Genomic DNA, 19,889 nt, shown 5'->3' with positions numbered 1-19,889 from the left:
ACATGAGTATTGTATTTTAACCAATTATAACTTTAGTTCAATTTCTCTCACCTCCTAAATAAAATTTGTTCAGATATACAATTATAGAATTATCCTATTTCTTGAAAATGTCCAATCAAAAGAAAATTCTTGCTTCCTTGAGCCCTTCTGTAAATGACCCAACACAAGCCCAAATCCTAGAACAAGTTCCTCTTGCTAAGCCACATCCCAGTTTCTCCTAGTAGGCTATTTTCCTTGCTTAGCAACTATCAATAAACCCAATTTTGTTACAGGTGGTCATTGACGATGGGCATCAATAACCCCCTTCTATCTCTTTTCAATGTAGCAAACACAGTGATTGTGGCAAGCCAGATCTTGAAAGTCTTCTGTTCAAAATGCTCCCAGTCTCATTTAAAAGCTGGTGTTCTTACAATGACCCATAAGGCCTCGGCTGAAATGGTCGTCAACCTTGGCTGCACATAATTTAAAAATTATGAATGCCAGGATTCTACCCTAGAGATTGTGATTTAATTAGCCCTGCCTCAAGACTTTTTATTACGACTTTAATTTTAGATATAGTGAGTACATGTGCATATTTGTTACATGGCAATGTTGCACGATGCTGAGGTTTGGAGTACAGATCCCATAACCCAGGTAGTGAGCACAGTACCCAACAGGTAGTTTTGAAACATGCCCACCTCTCCACCCTCCAGTAGTCCATTGTCTATTGTGTCCATATTTATGTCCATGTGCACTCAGTGTTTTGGTACCCACTTACGAGTGAGAACATGTGGTATTTGTTTTCCGTTTCTATGTTAATTTGCTTAGGATTCTGGCCTCCAACTCAATCCATGTTGCTGCAAAGAACTCTGAGTGTCTCTCACACACAGTCAATGTTGGGAACCATTGCTCTAGGTGGGCTGCTCTTCCTCAACCTTATTATCCTATAATTGTTCTCTATAATCAACCTCTTTCAGCCACATTGGTCCCCTTGCTATTGTTCAAATTCACCAGATGTGTTCCTGTCCCAATCCCTTAGTTCCTTCCTTCTGCTTAGAACACTCTTTCATATCTTTTGCGATGTCTCACAGCTTGTTTCCTCACCTTCTCAAGTCTTTGTTACAATGCCACCTTGTAACTGAGATGTACTATGACCACTCTCTTGGAAACTGCAAAGTTCCCTTGCCTTCCCCCATTGCCCTTTCCTTGCCTCATTTTTTTTCTACAGCATACCTCCCTTCTAAAAATAGTACATAATTTATTCACTCATTTTAAGTGTCAGTCTCTCCCCAGCTAGGAAGCAGGGCCCTAATATTAATCCTCTTTATGCCTTATTTTACAGAGCTATAAATTAGTTTGTGCATGCAAATTTACTTCAAACACTGTCAGCTATAAAGTAAGTGCTTAAAAGTAAGCATGTGAGTATTTATACTATATAAATTAAGTAAATTATTATGTGGTCTTTTAGGTGTCTTTAAACCTATATCCCAAAGAGATAATTCTATCACATCAGAAGCAGTGTACATTTCACTCCCTACAGTGGTGTGTTTCTGCAAGGCAGGGAGACGTCGATTGCTTGGATGCTTGGAACACTTGGTGTTAGGTGGGGAAGGATCTTTACGCCCCCTTTTTACCTATCACACACATTGCTAACCTGAAAATGGAAACAAAATGAACAAGAGTAGTGGCATGGGAGAAAAGAGAAGAACTGAATAGTTGCAGCAGATAAGCAACAAAAAGAAAAGGAAAGCCAGTAATACTTCTAACACAATTTTAAGAGTGAAGAAGAACAATGATCTTGTCAAAAAAATAATAACCCAGCCGAGCTCAAAGTATGACATGGAAAAAAAAAATCCACTCTCTCCATAGTCACCATTAATAATCTAATGTATTGAAACTTAATCTTAAATAATCATAGAAGAAGGCTTTCTTGTTAAATGCCTGACTTTTATTCTCAACAGAATTTTCAACTGAGGAAGAAGAATCACTTATTTGCACTACTATCCTGAATTCTCCTAACAACATGATTATCTGCAGCAAAGATTGATCTAGATATCATGGGTTATTTATCAGATTTTACCTGACTATAGAAATACTTTTCACTTTTGTTTATCAGTGATCAATGACTTCCATAAATGAGGGTGAATAGACGTTTTCTCCACTTCTTGATTTTATGCCACAGAAATGATGAGCCTTCACCAGAAACAACCTCCCGTTAGGGTCTTTCACAATGACATCTGTCTAGAGGGATTTGTCTGAATAGAAAACAGTTGTCTAGATTTTAAACTTGAGGACAATGAGAAGAGAATGGAAATCCACTTTACTAAGGAAAAATAACTAGATAGGCTTTTTTTCCCTATAGAGACTTATTTACCAATATGCATTTAATAAAAGAGGAAGATACTCAATAATTAGCAAGTGTAGGTATATTTTCACACTTTTTTTCTTGTATACGGGGCTATGGAAAAAGAACATAAGATAGAACACAGAAAACAGCAGCTCATTTTCCCAGATCTTACAAAATTAAAAGTAATTTGTAATTATACAGAGAGACACATCATAGAAATCCTTTAATATTATAATTAAGATTAAGTATCTCCAATCTAGCCAAAAGGGCCTACTCAGAAACATTTTTCAGAAAATACACTGAAAAAATAGTCCTAATTCAAAGACTAAGACACACACACACACACACACACACACACCTCAAAAAATACAGAGCAGAGAGATGCTATAGGAAATTCAAGCCTTCTCTCAGTGCATTTATGTAATAAAAGAAAACATAAGTCACACTGCAGAGTAATGCAATTATTCTTGGTCAATAATGAGTACATAAGATACATGGCTTGCAAAGTATCAACACATATAAAACCACTTTGTCTCTATTATGTATCTCGGCTGTGGAAATGCCAGTGTCTAATTAACATGTTTCTGTGTTTAGCAGATACACTAGTTTGAGGAAAATATATAATCAGCATCTAAGATTGAATAAATAAATAAACAAATAATAAATCACTCCTTTTCCTTGTACTATTCAACCTGCCTTGGCTAAGATTTCATTGAATTCAACTACTCAGTAGAGACTTACATGGTTTTTTCTCATGAGTAGACAGAAAAGTAGAATATAGGAAATTGTTTAGAATTTTTTCATAAAATTAGTACGTGCACTTCAGACTAAATAGATTTTAGACAAACAAATTACAGTGCTCAGTAAGTGTTGTCTGGAAATATTAAAATGTCTTTACAACTTACAGAGCTGCTTAAGTAAATTTTGGCTTTCTTGCCTACATTACATAGCACAGCTAGAACAAAATAATTTATATATGTCCTGTTAATCCAATGTAGGTGTGAGAAAATGTACCATTGATATTATTTGACACATATCTTCATTTTCCAGTATACACATTATCTCCTGGAACGAAAGAAAGCACTACATAAAGTAGTATTATTTATTTTAGTCTTAAGGAAACAAAGTATTTGTTCACAAAACTAGGAACTTATAAATAGTATTTGCATAATCATGAAAAGTGAAAGTACTTCAAACACAGGGACACTGCCACAGTTTTACTTTGTTGATATGATTGTTTATCAGCATAATGTTTTGGGGAAACATTTGGCAAAATGTGTTGAATGTCATTAAATGACAATTCAGGCCGAGCACGGTGGCTCATGCCTGTAATCTCAGCACCTTGGGAGGCCAAGGCGGGTGGATCACCTGAGGTCAGGAGTTCGAGACCAGCCTGGCCAACATGGCAAAACCCCATCTCCACTAAAAATACAAAAATTAGCTGGGCATGGTGGTGCTCACCTGTAGTCTAGCCACTAGGGAGGCTGAGGCAGGAGAATCACTTGAACCCAGGAGACAGAGGTTGCAGTGAGCCAAGATTGCACCACTGCACCCCAGCCTGGGCGACAGAGCAAGACCCTGTTTCAAAAATAAAACAAAACAAAACAACAACAAAAAACTTTAACCCAAAATTTCCCTTTTTATGATCTATCCTAAAGAAACAATTCGGAGTAACAATTTTGATCTAAGAAAAATAAAGATAAGCTTTCAAAAATGATGAGGTGGCATTTTGATTGGCCTTTACATCCAATAACCTGTCCAGGAGAAATGGACTTTTCAGAACACTGGAATTATGGGAAGACACCTAGGTACTGGCTCTGCTCTCTGGAGCTCACTCCCAATCTGCCTCCATTTAGGGTTTGTCCTGATGCCAAGTTTGGCTTGAGAGCTAAGACGTGCAGACATGTTAAACATTCCCTTAAATGAAAACATACAGACTGTCTAGTTCCTCATAAATGGCAATGTGAGCCCAGGTGTAAAATCCACTCTGGTATTGAACTTTTATGATATGTTGTAATTCTGCCATGCGCAGGAAAAATTGTATCCAACAGTGATTCACCCTGTCACCCGTCCCTTCGAGTTTCTGAAGGTCCAGGGAAGTTTTCTTGAGATATGTTGTACCTGTCATGCTATGTAGGTATTTCAGTCCTACAGTTATCATGAATAAAATATCAGAGACAATTTTACATCATAGTCAGTGTGTGATGTTTTAACTGGCACAGAGAGAGAGACTCCTTGAAAACCTGTACACCTGGGTTACAATTTAAGTAATTGTACTTTTATATCATAATATAAATAAATATGGAAACATTCAATTAAATTATCCAAGACTATCAAAATTCTGCAAAAGTTCCTAACCTCTGTGTATCCCAAACAGCTCTTGAACAAATCCAATAGCTTTTTCTCTCATTTACCAAAATTGGCTACAATTTATGCTTGCTATTTTTTTTCTACAAAATCTGAAAATATTTCAAGGCACTGAAGACCCAACTTTTTAGCAAACTTAATAACCCATTTGAAGTAGGCCATAATCAGTCTCACGTAAAAGAGAAAGTACATTGTGTTAAAGATGGTTGGGAAAGTGAGAAAAATTAAAATAAATAGCATTAAAATATTAAATGTTTGAAATTCAAGAATAGCAATGGTCCTTTTTAGAAGGATTTAAGTTCATAAATAGAAATCCTGAGGGTGGCATTGCCTTTTCCTCCTTATAAGAAACCCCTGTTTTTTCAAGCAATTAAGGTCTCTGTAAGAGAAGTGATATGCTCATTTGTTCAACATTAGAATCACAGCCTGAATTTTGCATGCTTCCTTCAAACCTTTTTGCTGCAGAGAAGACAAGGAAAAAAAAAGACTCCTACTTCTCCGTATTCTTCACTGTGTCTTTACCTCACCTCCACTCATTGCCAGAATCTCTAATGAAAGGATTCACAAAAATGGGATGAAGAATTAGCATTTCTATGAATAAACAGATTCACAGTATAAAATTAGCTTTTTCAAAAAAACAGGCAAAAAAAAAAAAACAAAAAAACCTCAAAATAAGACTTTAGAGAACTGGAGCTCGTTTGCTAATTTTCTAATTCAATTCCCTATGACGGTGGGTCCATTATCCAAATAGTGATCTTTCATTTTCTTTTTACATCTAAAAAATTATCTTTTAAGTCCCTCAAAAGCACCATAAGAATTAAAAGCAATTTAATACATTTCAGATTTATAAAATGTACTGTGATTAAAGAAATAATTACTAAGGAGAAAGGATTAAGTATTATTTTTTAAAGACATTCATCCCTTAAACTTCTCGACAGCATTTACTAAGTGACCATTTGACATCTTAGGGACTAAGGGCATCGTTTCTTCTCCAAAAGTGAAGTTTTGATCATCGGCTTCAAACTTCCTATTGCTTAAACTGCTGATGTAGGGAACTTTTCACAGTTTCCAAAAACATCATTCTCAATGTAATGATGACCTTAAAATGATAGAAAGGCTGTACGATTTGCAGTTAAGAATGTAGGTTTTGGGCTGGGTGCGGTGGCTCACACCTGTAATCCCAGCACTTTAGGAGGCTGAGGTGGACGGATCACGAGGTCAGGAGACCGAGACCATCCGGCTAACACAGTGAAACCCCGTCTCTACTAAAAAAAATACAAAAAAAAATTAGCCGGGCATGGTGGCAGGCGCCTGTAGTCCCAGCTACTTGGAAGGCTAAGGCAGGAGAATGGCGTGAACCTGGGAGGCGGAGCTTGCAGCGAGACCAGATGGCGCCACTGCACTCCAGCCTGGGCGACAGAGAGGGACTCCATCTCAAAAAAAAAAAAAGAAAGAAAAAAAAAAGAATGTAGGTTTTGGAGGCAGACTGTGTTTAAAATGGAATTCTAACTGATAAGAAACTAAATGACAAGAAAGTTCGTAAAAGGAGGAAAATAGTACGTCTTATATTTGTTTTGATGATTAAAAGACTATATAGGTAAGGTTCTTAAACCATGTACATTTGGTAACAGTCTTAATGTATATCAGACACAGGCCTAGAACTGTTAATCCCTGGCAGAACTTGCAATAGACGCTCTTCTTATACAGCAAGAAAACTAGAAAACATCTTAAGAAATTCCTGCTGAGGACTTACCTACCTTCTATTGAATATATGCTCCAACTTCCTAGAGTTAAAATAGCTACTTGCTTACATCTCTATTCCAGTTATCATTACAACACTATTAAATCGATATATTTCTTACCTAATAGACTAAGCTTCTTTTCTTAATTTTTAAAGCAAATTTTATTAGGTATATTAAAGATACACAGCATAAGGTTATGGGATACATATAGATAGTAAAGTGGTTATTACAGTGAGGCAAATTAAATATCCATTATCTCACATAATTACCCTTTTTTTTCTTTTTTTGTGGCAAGAGTAGCTAAAACTTACTCATTTATCAAATCTCAAATCTCAAATCCAGGAAAGTGTTATTAACTGTAGTCCTCAAGTGTTATTAACTGTAGTCCTCACATTGTACATTACATCTCTAGACACATTTCTCCTCCATATCTGCTACATCGTATCCTCCAATCTACATATCTCCATTTCCTTCCCTTGGCCCCTGCCTCTGGTAACCACTGTTTTATTCTCTATATCTGTATATAATTTTTAGATGTCACCCATAATTGAGATCCCACAATATTTTCCTTCCTGTGTTTGGCTTATTTCACTTAGCATAATTTCCTCCAGATTCACCCAGGATGTGAAAAATGGCAGAATCTCTTTTTTAAGGCTGAATAATATTACACTGCTTTTTAGATACCACAGTTTAACTATCTGTACATTAAAAGACACTTAGGTTGTTTTCATATCTTGGCTATCAAGAATAATCCTGCAGTGAACACGGGAGTGCAGATAGCTTTATGAGGTGATAATTTCATTTCTTCTGGGTATATACCCAAAAGAGGGATTGCTAAATCATAGGGTAGTTTTATTGTTAATTTCTTTAGAAACCTCCATACCATATTCCATAATGGCTGCACAATTCACATTCGCACCAACAGTATATGAGTACTCTTTTCTCCACACTCTTACTAAAATGTGTTACCCTTTTTTTTTATTATTATAGCCATCCTAATTGATATGAGGAGGTATCTAAAACAGTTTTGGATTTGTATTTCCCTTATGATTAATGCCAATGAAATGTGGACTATCTGTTCATATACCAGTTGATTATTTTTATGTCTTCTGTGGGGAAGTGTCTATTCAGGGCCTTTGCCCGTGTTTTATCTAATTATCTATTTCTGAGTTGTATAAAATCTTCAAAAATTTTGAATATTAACCCCTTATCAGATACATGGTTTGCAAATATTTTTTCCCAATATGTCGGTTGCTATTTTATTTTGCTGAGTGTTTCCTTTACTGTGCAGAAGCTTTTTAGTTTGAGGTAATCCCATTATTTATTTCTGCTTTTGTAGCCAAGCACTTGGTGTGATATTAAAAAATCATTGCCAACCCTAATGTCAAGGAGTTTTTCCCCTATGTTCTCTTCTAGGAGTTTAATGATTTCAGGTCTTAAATTTAGGACTTTCTTACATTTCGAATTTATTTAAGCGTATGGTGTAAGACAAAGGTCCAATTTCATTCTTTCGCATGAGAACGTCCAGATTTTCCGGCACCATTTATTGAAGAGACTACTTTTTCCCTACTGTGTCCTCTTGGTGCCTTTATCAAAACTTAGTTGGTTTTTTATGTTTAGATTTATTTCTGAGCTCTCTGTAATAGGTTACGTTTCTTGAGGGAAATGATCACACTTTCTTCTTACCAAATCTCTTGGTATAGAAAAGACGCTCATAAGGTTTTTTGCGGGTCACAGCATGGCTGCTTGCCAATGTATTAGCACTCAGCAATGGCCCTGATTGTTCTCGTCCTTCTCATGTATGTTTTGAATGCAGAGGAAAGAATCTCTCCAACTCTTTGCCCCACCACACTTCTGGAAAATGTCTGTGTTCCTCCACTGTCTTGACTCAAAACCACCTTGGTTTTCACCTCGGGTATGGGTAATCAATAAGATGGGATGCTTCTCTTGCCTTTTTTTATTGTGTTCAATAGCACAGTTATTAAAATACTTTTGGAAAAGCTTATCCACCAACAGACAACCTTCTTTTTTTTTCTTCTTCTGTATCACTTTTTCAGGGATGCTAGGATAGTTTTAGTATCATTTAAGTAGAATGCAGAAAGAATGGAGGCATTGCCCTGGAAAAGGACAAACTGAAAGGAGACTCTCAAAGGTGGAAAAATATATAAAACTACGCAGGATCTATAGTTTTATGACAATAGAACTATTTATTGATACACTATCATTTGAAATAACATTTGTAAGCAGTATAAAGTGTTCTACTGCTAGTTGTACTGAAATAGCAACTGCTTAAGATAATAAGAATATTATGATGTTAAAAATAATTTAATAAAGAAATGTTTATAATAGATATATTGTGATAAGAAAATACAAGATCTACCCTCTTTTTTTGGGGGTGTGGCAGACAGGGTCTCTCTCTGTCACCCAGGCTGTAATGCAGTGGTGTGATCTCAGCTCACAGCAACCTGCACCTCCTGAGTAGCTGGGATTACAGGCATGTGCCATCATGCCCTGATAATTTTTATATTTTTAGTAGAGATGGGGTTTTGTGATGTTGGCCAGGCTGGTCTTGAACTCCTGGCCTCAAGTGATTCACCTGCCTCAGCCTCCCAAAGTGCTGGGATTACAGGCTTGAGCCACCGCGCCCAGCCAGATCTACCTCCATAACACATTTTTAAGTGTACAATACATTATCATTGACTTTAGGTACCATGTTATACAGCAGATGTCTAGAGCTTATTCATCTTGTTTGACTGAAAATGTATGCCTGTTGATTAGTAATTTTGCACTTCCTCTTCTCCCAGAACCTGGTTACCACAATTTTACTCTTTGATTCTACAAATTTGACTACATAGATACCTCATATAAATGGCATCATGTAGTACTTATTTTTCTATGACTGGCTAGATACATCCTTGTTCTTGTGTTTTGCGCTCTATCCTGCATGTATTTCAACTGTTATTCTCCAACAGGGCAAAACTGAAAGTTAGCAGGACGTTTTCATTCATCGCCTCTAGTTTAAAGTGAATCTGGTTTGTTCTCGCCGGCAAGTCATTGCCATCATGCAGAGGTCTCTATTCTGACTGTCTTCATCAAACAATGCTCACTTGAGTAGTATGCACTTTACGTTCAGATTAAATATGTACATATAAATATTTGCTGAAGGAGTCAGTAGTGCACTCACAGCAATTAGTTTCATGTGCTCCCTTTGGGCACTCAGGTGGAAAATGACGGATCTTCCTGGATGAAATACACCCTGCATCCTCACCTGGCACAAATCTAGCTTCAAAATTGAGATTAAGAGCGTAAAACAGGCTCTCTCCCTTTAACAAATAAACAGAATGCATAATTGTTTCATCAACACTAGCTTTTAAATATTCTGAAGGAGAAGAAGCTTGATTAAAGGCCAAATCAAAGTAGCACTTGTGATTTTCATCATGTGGACTGTGAGCAGAAAACTATGGCTCTGAGATTGCTTTGAAGTGGTGCAGCCATTTGTATGTCTATTAGATTTCAAAAGCTTCAAGTCCTGTACAGGGTCTGGGTAGTCTGGGTAAACCTTTGGCCATTCTGCTCCATACATACAGCAATTTACTGTCAATGGAACATGGCACGTTTTTAAATATACCTTTCAGTTTCTCTCCATAAACTTCTGCCCATTACTAATACTGAACTCCACAAATGAGATCCTATAATTGTCTACTGGAATATTTGCAAAAACAATAACAAACACCTTTTTTTCCTTTGTGTACATCCATTCATCTTTCAGGAATCGTTCATGTAATTTGTCCTAATTAGATATATTATCTATCCTACTGATCTGGTGTTCAGATGGATGCATATATCCATGAATCCTAAGTGAATTTAAGAAAAGAATTCTCTGTAAGCAAGATCAAGTGTCTCAAAAACTTCTGCTAAGGTTAATTTTAGTAATGATTTAAAACCTTTAACCACACTTTTGCCTCGGTAAGAGCTCAGGAAAGGCTGCCCCAAAGTACTTTGAACTGAAGGAGATTGGGAGGTACCCCAGGAGCAAGGTCACTCTGATCTTCCCTGACCTTTCTTTTTGAGTGCTGGTCATAAAGAAATTATCTGGCTTATCTTGCCTGAAATTAGGTCACAAGATCCTCATTGTAGAGGGGTCCTTTCCTGTTCCCAGGGGGGAAGAAATTCTACACAAGGGAGTCAAAGAGACTCTGAACACAGAGGCTTTGCTAAGTTTCCCTGCTCAGTCTGTTACCACTGGATCATACCCTTTTGTCCGATCACATTTCAAAATGGCTGTTTGTTTTTCACCAAAACTAAGCAGAAAAATACACAGTTTTCTAAATAGGAAAAGGGGCTGAAAAACAAATAAAAACGAAAAAATAAAATAAAGCACATGGTTTTCTCTGGGTCTTTGCATCTTCATTTCTGAAGGCTTCTGTGTCAAGTAAAACTTTGATAAACAAATTTGTTATGCTTTTCTCTCATTAAACTGTCTTTCATTCTCAGAATGTCAGCTGTGACCCTTATGATGGGTGAGGAAAGGTTTTTGTCACACCCTTCTGCCCCTATACCTCCAAATACTACATTACAAGAGAATGCTCTTCAATGTCAACTTTAATGCTTTTCAGCTATTATGATTCTGGTGATGTGGTATTTAATTAGGAAAAAGAAAATCTTTAATTAAACAACAAAAATAAGGTAATCCTGTTTAACCCTCAAAACCTTGTGAATCTTTCTTTTTTTTTTTTTTTTTTTTTGAGAGGAGTCTTGCTCTGTCACCCAGGCTTGAGTGCAGTGGAGCGATCTTGGCTCACTGCAAGCTCTGCCCCCTGGGTTCACACCATTCTCCTGCCTCAGCCTCCGGAGTAGCTGGGACTACAGGTGCCTGCCACCATACCCTGACTAATTTTTTTGTATTTTTAGTAGAGACAGGGTTTCACCATGTTGGCCAGGCAGGTCTTGAACTCCTGACCTCAAGTGATATGCCCAGCTCAGGCTCCCAAAGTGCTGGGATTACAGGTGTGAGCCACCTCGCCCGGCCAAACTCATGAATCTTTAAATGAATCATTAAATCTGCTGCTCTGCACTCTTCAGTGTCTATCAGAATCACACACACACGTGCACAGACACGCATGCACACACACACACACATGCACACATGCACGCACACACACGGACACACATGCACACACACACAGACACACAGGCATGCACACACACATACGCAGACACACAGGCAGACATGCACACACATGCACTCACACACACACACTTCCATGAACATATGCACAGAGGTTAGAATGGTCTATTATGCATGCAGGATACACATTCTGAATAAAGTAAATACATGTTAACCCAATATAAGTTAGCACCCAGAAATATACAATCTCTTGAATGAAAAATGTCTTTAATAAAGGACCTTTAATTAAAAGTTCTTTAATCGTCTCAATCTAGAATCATGCGACCCGAATTTTTCTTGATTAGTCCATTCAGCTCCTGTAAGAATACAACTGTTCCACTCACTAAATATGTTGTTTAAGTAAATATAACTTAGGAATATACAGTATGTCTGATTTTCATATGCAAATCTTTTCCACAGATACAGATGAAGAAAAATAAAGTGTGACACTTTTCAGAAAACATTTTTAACATTGTCAGATTCATTGAGATCTGAGGGTAGGAGTGGTCAGAGAGAAACGTCAATGAGTACTAGAAAGAGGAAGTAACTGAAGGTATAGTGTAAATTCTTTCAATGTGTACATGATCCCAGAATCTAAATAATGATTAGGTTTTAAAATACATAGTTGACTATATGAGATCCATTTTTATGGCAACATTTCCGGTCTTTAATTGATATTCTCTCCAAAAAATTTAGTCAAAGAATTAGACAAACTCCATCTGTGATTTGAAAATATTAAATTTTGAATAGAAACACAGAATTTTAAGATCCAGTTTTAAATTTTGGTTGGCCTTACATCATTTTCCCAAACACAACCTTTTTGTTTTTTTTGAACTTCTGGGTGATCCTGAAATATGAATATTATTACATGCTCATTTGAAGTTCTGAATAAAATTAATGGAGAAGTGAATATTTATAAAAGTGTATTTAAAATATGCAAAACAATTATAATTTTTTCATAATATTTATAATTAAAATATTTGGATGTAATAATTTCAGCTGCAAGCATAGAATATTTTCCATATTACTGGAAGAGAGGCCTAAGGACTAGACCAGATGTTTACCTTTTAAAAAATATATATATATATTTTAGGTTTCAAGAAGAGGTAATATAATCCACACCTTGTATTAGGTATTCGTGACTCTAATACATTTTATATTTTGATATTGAGAAGAGCTTAATTCAATGTTTAAAACAGCAACAATGACAAGGAAAAACTTACATTTGCTTTGTGTACTGGTCCTTGGTAGTGATTTATAGGAAATTTCACATTCCTGGGATACACTGATGTCATCTAGAGCAACAGTAGCATTTGACGACAAAACAGTAGCCTCCAAAATTAACTATAATTACAGAAAGATAAAACTGTTAAAAACACATCACAAAAGTAATGTCTTACAATCATATTTCTTTGTGTAGAGGAACCCTATTTACATCTGTCCCATTCTCCAATCTAATTTTAGAAAACTGTTCTGACCAGAACATCCTAATTTAAATTTATAAAACCATAACTGCTTTGACAGCATCTTATGTACCTTAATGCCAAAGGTAACCTTGTTTCAATTAAAAGTGGTAACATTCATCACGAGTGAAGGGCTCTCTTCCCATTGGAGCCATTAAGAGTCATATGCATTTATAATGAGCTCCTTGGGGTAATCAACTGTGTGGCTTACAACTCAATTTAATTGAGATATGAATTAATTTGTAATCAGTGTGCTGGAGGCAATGATTTATTTCCATATTAAAATATTTAAGTATTATATACATTCATAGAAACATAATATATATTATATACATACACAGAAACATACTCAATGTAGTGAAGCACACATCAATAACCACATATAGTGGCTGATAATATTCATATGCTGAAGCACTCAGAGACATCTATTTAATTTTAGTTTATTCTAACACTCTGAATAATGACTGATATAATTTGTTTTCTTTCTTGTTAATTACTCATATTATATTGTTATTCCAAGAAGAAAAAGAGAGAGAGAGAGAGAGAGAGAAAGGAGGGAAAGGAAGAAGTAATTTACACCAGGAATCTTATGAACCTGCAGAGTGGACCACCAGTCCAAGACACAGACAGAAGGTGCATCTCTATCTTATCATGGAGGGTCTCCAATCTCAAGGATCATTAAATTTACTTGTGCCAGGGCTCAGAACATGCTATCTCAAAATATAGCACCTTGGAGTCAGAACATGCTATCCCAAAATATGGCACCTTGGAGTCCCTCTCTGACTTCCCCTCTCTTTTCTTTGTGAGAGCCAGCCATAAACGAATTATCCAGCTTACTTCTCAAAATAGGTCATAAGAACCTCATGTAACTGGTGTCCTACCCTATCTATACCTGGATGAAAGAAACACTACACAGAGAGGTCCATAAAGATCTTTGCTGAGTTCTCTCCAATTTATTACAATGAGATCATATTCTTTTTGTCCATTTGTATTTCTTCATGATTGTCCATTCATTGTTGAACCTAAGTATAAACATAGAGAGTTTTTCCTGGTCTTTAGGCCTTTGTTTTTGAAGGCCCCTATGTCACATAAAATGTTAATAAATTTGTTATTTTTTTTCTTTTTAACCTCTCTTTTGTTATAGGGGTTCCAGCCATGTCCCTTGTGATGAGTGAGGAAACGGTATTACTTTTCCTCTCCTACACTTGGTATGATACATTCACTACACTACATCATAAATGCTGTATAAGAAATAAGATAAGATACTAGGAGACTCAAAGAAGACACTTCATTCTTTCTGCCAATAATGAGAGTTTGGGAAAAGATTTGGTGGAGAAGTAATAGTAAGCCTCCATGATACCAAATTTTGTTAGGCAAAACATTTTACCTCGAGAAACTGAGGCAGCAATCGCAGCAAAAACACAGAGATGAGAAAGTGCATGGTGTATTTAGAAAATGTTGATGGATGTTATCGGAGTATAAGATTTTAAGAGAACAACAAATTAATCAGATAATAGATGGAGAGGAAAATTCCATGAGTTGGTACAGCTCAATTGGAGAGAAACTAGACAGCATCCATCAAAAAGAAAAATTGCATAGACTATAAAAATTGAATTAATTTCTTGGCATTTATCCTAGAGAGACACTCAAAGGTATACACATGAAGGCTTGTGCAGGGATGTTTATTTCAGTGCTGGTTTTGATGACAAATGACAGGAAAGAACTTACATGTGAATAATCAATCAATAGTGAGAAATACTATACCAGTTAAAAATAATATCTATCTCCATATGTCATTATGAAAAGAAATTCAACATGTGTTCTGGAGTAAAAAAATTAAGTTACAGAAAAATATTATAGTATAATATTACTTAGGCTGAAAACATACAATGGTTTAGATTTCCAAGTATATGTGGTATGTTTATACATATTAAGTAAATAGAAAATGGACTGGAAGAAAAAATAAACTGGTATCTATAGATACTCAAGATAAAATCTACGGTGGGTGATGAGGGTGGTCAGCAGGGACTGTTGCTTTATTTGTAATTTTTGATATTTTAACGTGATGTACATAATAATTTTTAAGATTCTGATTAGAGATGGTTTCTGTAGAATCTTAACCAACTAAGAAATTTAGCCTTCATTCCAGAGGCAGAAAATAACGCAGGTTTTGAAGAAGGATCTTGGTAAAATATATACAAGTATTGTACTTTAGAAATATATTGTGTTTAATACCATTAAGTGACTGTGATTTTTTGGGACAGCTTTACCTTTGAAAGAGTTTTTCTAGATTCATTATTATAATACATCCTGCATTGATGTCCATTAAAATAGATGTTTAATTCTTCAGACTCATTAGACAAGAATTTGTTGACCATCATATTTGAAGGTCTGTGCTACTCAAAGAAAACTGGAGAAAAAAAATGACAGTTTGAGGCACTTCTCTATGCTCCTAAAAAGGTACATGCTCACATTATTTGAATGGAATGGGTGGGCCCTGGGATGAAGTGAAGTAAAATCATGAGGTAGTCTTTAAAATGTGGTTACATTATTTTACCTGAAGGGACCCACCAGGTTCCTTTAGATATTCGTATTAAAATGGAAGGATAAATCCAACTTCAAAAGCCAAATAAAAATAATATTAGGTCATCTATATTTTGCTTGCTTACTTCTACATAGTTAAATTCATAATTATACAATTAGAAATTGTAATTCTACCATTAATTAAAATCATACAAATTTTAAAATACAAACAATTACTTCCTTCAAAAAATGTCTGTTATACCTGTAAATAATGACCATTTCATGGTTTCAAAATCATCTTGGCTGTTCCTATTTTTTATTGCTGGTTTTAACCAAACATACATATATATACACACACACACACACACACACACACATATACACTCACATATACATAAATACATGTATATATATACACACACACAGACATATATATACATGTGTGTATTATATATGTATTTGTGTATGTGTATATATATACACATATATATATAAAAAAAATGTTGTGACAAATTCCCTTTCAGAACTACAGTCAGCATCAATTGGTAATCAGTAAGTGAGGAAGAGGTCACTCAGAAGAGCTGTTTCAACCACCGATGGAGGAAGAGTGAAAACCTCATTTGATAAGATTCTCAAGGTAATTGGATAATTTACATTTTAAATTAAATTAGATGACTCTCTCTTCTAAAACTATTTTTGGGATCTTGTTGATTTTTGTTTTATTCGATTATATTACACCCTCTATGAACAAAATAATTTCTTGCTTTTAGAAACCACAAAAATTCATAAATGTTCACAATCAAGTGATTACTTTTTACAAGTGCAAAACTCAAGTGCTTTTCCAGACAAATACGCAATTAACATAGAAATCTTGTTTTCAAAAAAAAAATAACAGGAGCAAAAAATGAATATGAATCCAAGAGAAAATAGAGACATAGTAAGAAAGAGTAGAGAGTAGTAGGAATATTTAATCTTTGAAGAATGATGATGGTATCAATAATAAGAGCAGCAGCCATCTTTTATTTAGCGCTTACTATATGCCAGTCACATTCGCTTGTTTTAATCCTGTGAAGATGATGCTATTTTCATCTTATTTTAAAGTGAAAGAAACAGAAGATTAGAGAATAGAAGTAACTGGTTGAATGTCACATGTCAAGTAAGAAAAATATGTAAGCGGAGCCATTAATGATTATACCATCCTGCATCTCTTTAATGAAATAAAGAGATAACTGGGCTTTAGTGGATGCTGCAGAATAGGGCTGCCTGGAGAAACAAGATTTCATGCAGCTCTAGATTAAGCAGGCCAAGGACACAGCAACTTTACGGAGACTTGATCACCTTTTACTTTTGTGTTATGAATCTTACCCCTTCACTGAATCGTCAAATAACTTCAGGAAATTGTTATTGATTTATATCATTGACTCCGATAAAGAGAGAACATGGTATCCATCACTGTGTGAAATTTCACAAAAGGTTCATTTCAAAATGAAATCTAAAATATGACACAATTACATTTTAATGGGAAGCTCAAAGAAAGTAGAGCAACTTGAAATCAATGGACTACTCAGAAAAAGCGCCACCTTGAGATACTAAAACAGCACAACAGTTAGGGGGAAAAGAAATATTACAAGAATCTATTTGTGTGAAAAGCTGAACATAGCAAGTGAGCAGGCCAAGTTAAAACAGATTTGAAAAATACTATTAACTCTTTGACCTAAATTTTTCCAATAAACTCTCACAAGAAATGGAGGGAATATTGACATGTCATTAATTTGCTGTTCTTACAGAATAAACAGTAAACCTAATTCTTTGCCAACAGGAAGAGCAAATGCCCTACCTAACTAGGGGTGCTTATTTGCTATGAAACCCAAAGCAATTTGTATTCTGTTATATTGTCTACAATTGACATCAAAAGAACCACAACGAATCAGAATTTCATGGCTAAAAGGGAACACGGAGGTCACATGATTTGATGTCTTTCTTCTTTCCAATATTTACACTGGGTTACACTGTATTGTATAAATATGTTCAGAGCTTAGTCACATGGAACTGAAAGCTAGACAATGAATAAGGTCACCCTTAAATGATTCAGGCTACTAATCTTAAATCCTAGCCTATTTCCAAGAAGACAAACTTTAAATATTTGAATATTTAAAAAGCTAGATTATTTGTAGGTAGAATATCTTTTTCATTTGTTGTCCATAAAACAACAAAGTAGAAATGTACCTAGCTAGAATCCTCATGTATATTTTCATATCTTTAAAAATACACTCAGAGAAATCAGGTTAAAGCCGACATAATATTAGCATCTTTTTTTTCTGCAGAGGATAAGAAATGGGATGGAGAGAGATACAAGGAAGACAAAAGTTACATCTTCATGAGCAAACAAACTTTAACATTATAAGAAAACAAAATGTTAACATTAGTTAATCCTGAGCTGTATTTAGGTATTTGTTTCTCTCTGTATTAACTACTAGTTTGAAATATTTAATAGTAAATATATGCAATACTCATGTATTAAATATTACCATGTATATATCTGTGCAAGTGTATCTATTTTTATATATTGCGTATGTATAAAATCCAGACTGATTCACAGCAGAACATCAATGCAAGTCCACAGTTCCTTATCTAAAGTCTTTGGGGCCAGATGAGTTTTGAAATGTGAACAGCTCAGATCTGAGAATGGTAATGTAACACCGAGAGTGTTTATTACACGATACCCTCTGGGAGATTGGGGGCAGCACTGTTTAATCAAACCTATCATGAAATAAGCCGCCTAAAGGCCTCACAGTGGTTCAGGGCAGCTTGGGTTTTGCCTCTAAGCTCATTTTTAAAAAGCTTATTGCTTTCCAAATTTAATTTTCTAAATTGCTGATTAGATATTATAGGGCTGTCATGGCCTTCTTGAGAGTGAAATTTGAGGGATTTTTTTTAATTTTTCTGTTAATCATCTGTAGTTTCCAAAATAAACGTGTGCTGTAGCCAACTCATAGCCAGATTAAGTGGAGAGGCACAGAGGAAAAGTCTTAGTTTCTCTGGGGTGAATTAAACGTGACTGAGGCCTCGAAAGAACTCAGCATTGAGGCTGATTGGAGAGAAAAAGCAATACAAGGTGCTGAGCCACAAGCAGGGGGATGAAGGGAGAGGGAAGAGCAGGGCTGGGTTAGAAACCCTTACACATGCATTGCAGCCAAATCACAGAATCTAACCAAACCACTGCCCATCTACAAACTGGTTAATATGCCCCCAGATACTAAGGGATAGTCTCCATTTGCACTGAAAAGCAAAACCATTACTATATCCAAAAAGGAGAACATTAAAGAGAAAACAAAAACTGCATTCACTGAAACTCTTCAGTAATGGTGATGGGTCCACGAGAGCTTCCAGCTGTAGACAGAAATGGCATGTGTTTCAACTCATATTTCTAAATTACCTACTGCTAGAAAGGACATTCTGTTTTCTTCTCAATATGTCAATTAGTGACAAACTCTGAACAATCTTCTTGGTGAGTTTCATTCTAACTAAAAGCAAACCGAATGAAAACAATTTTCTATAGAATATAAATGCAGGAGGCAAAAGATCAAATTGTTCTGATTTCATTGCCCTGCTCCTTGCAATGGAGATTGACACCAAAATGATTCCATGACCAGCCTTTGTGTCAAATGCTTCCCAATTAAGAGTTGCTAGTATTCATGATGTCTTTGTCCATTAAATATGAGAATAAATTGATCTTTGAGAAGGGAAGTTGGGGACCTTCACGGAGTAAAGAAGCCTTTAATGATTGAGCCTACAGTTCTGATCAAGCAGGAATTCCCTTTTTAAAACAGAGAACACTAATATTTATTGAGTGTCTACTATTTCCAGACAATATCCAAGGAATAACTATAGCAATAAAAATAGCTACATTCTGTGTTTGTGCCAGATTCGCTTCCATGTGCTTTACAAGTATACACCATATAATCCTCACAATAACTCTATAAAGTAGAGAACACTAATCGATTACAGTTGATGCTTATTCCCTATTCTTCTTGCTTCCATGGGGAGGCAGTTCCCTGTAGTAACATTGCTGTTACTTACCCCTCACTCTTTCCGTGACAGGAGGAAGATTTAGCTGACTGTGATGTTAGAAGAGTAACCTGGGGGAGCTTGACTCATCCTGTTGTCCCATTCAACACCCCCTATTGGGAGCCAGCCTGTCCTCAGGAGGCATGCATTCTGATATTATCTCTGGTAAATGGTAAGAGACTTCCCCTAGAGTATGAGCTGTATATTTCTCCAGCACAGTCAATTGTTCTCTG

At 35.7% G+C, this 19,889-nt stretch overlaps 1 protein-coding gene across 1 annotated transcript in view; it reads right to left on the bottom strand.

Moving 5' to 3' along the window:
* Positions 1–19,889, bottom strand: part of MALRD1 (MAM and LDL receptor class A domain containing 1) — a 679,682-nt gene that overhangs the window by 542,305 nt on the left and 117,488 nt on the right. Inside the window, exon 14 of the mRNA XM_054503207.1 lies at positions 12,826–12,946. Coding sequence (XP_054359182.1) covers positions 12,826–12,946 — 121 coding nt within the window. The remainder of the gene's footprint in view (positions 1–12,825; positions 12,947–19,889) is intronic.

This window comes from Pongo pygmaeus, chromosome 8 (genome assembly GCF_028885625.2).
Source record: "Pongo pygmaeus isolate AG05252 chromosome 8, NHGRI_mPonPyg2-v2.0_pri, whole genome shotgun sequence".
In the NCBI taxonomy this organism is placed as follows: domain Eukaryota; kingdom Metazoa; phylum Chordata; class Mammalia; order Primates; family Hominidae; genus Pongo; species Pongo pygmaeus.
This window is presented reverse-complemented; position numbering and strand designations above follow the sequence as displayed.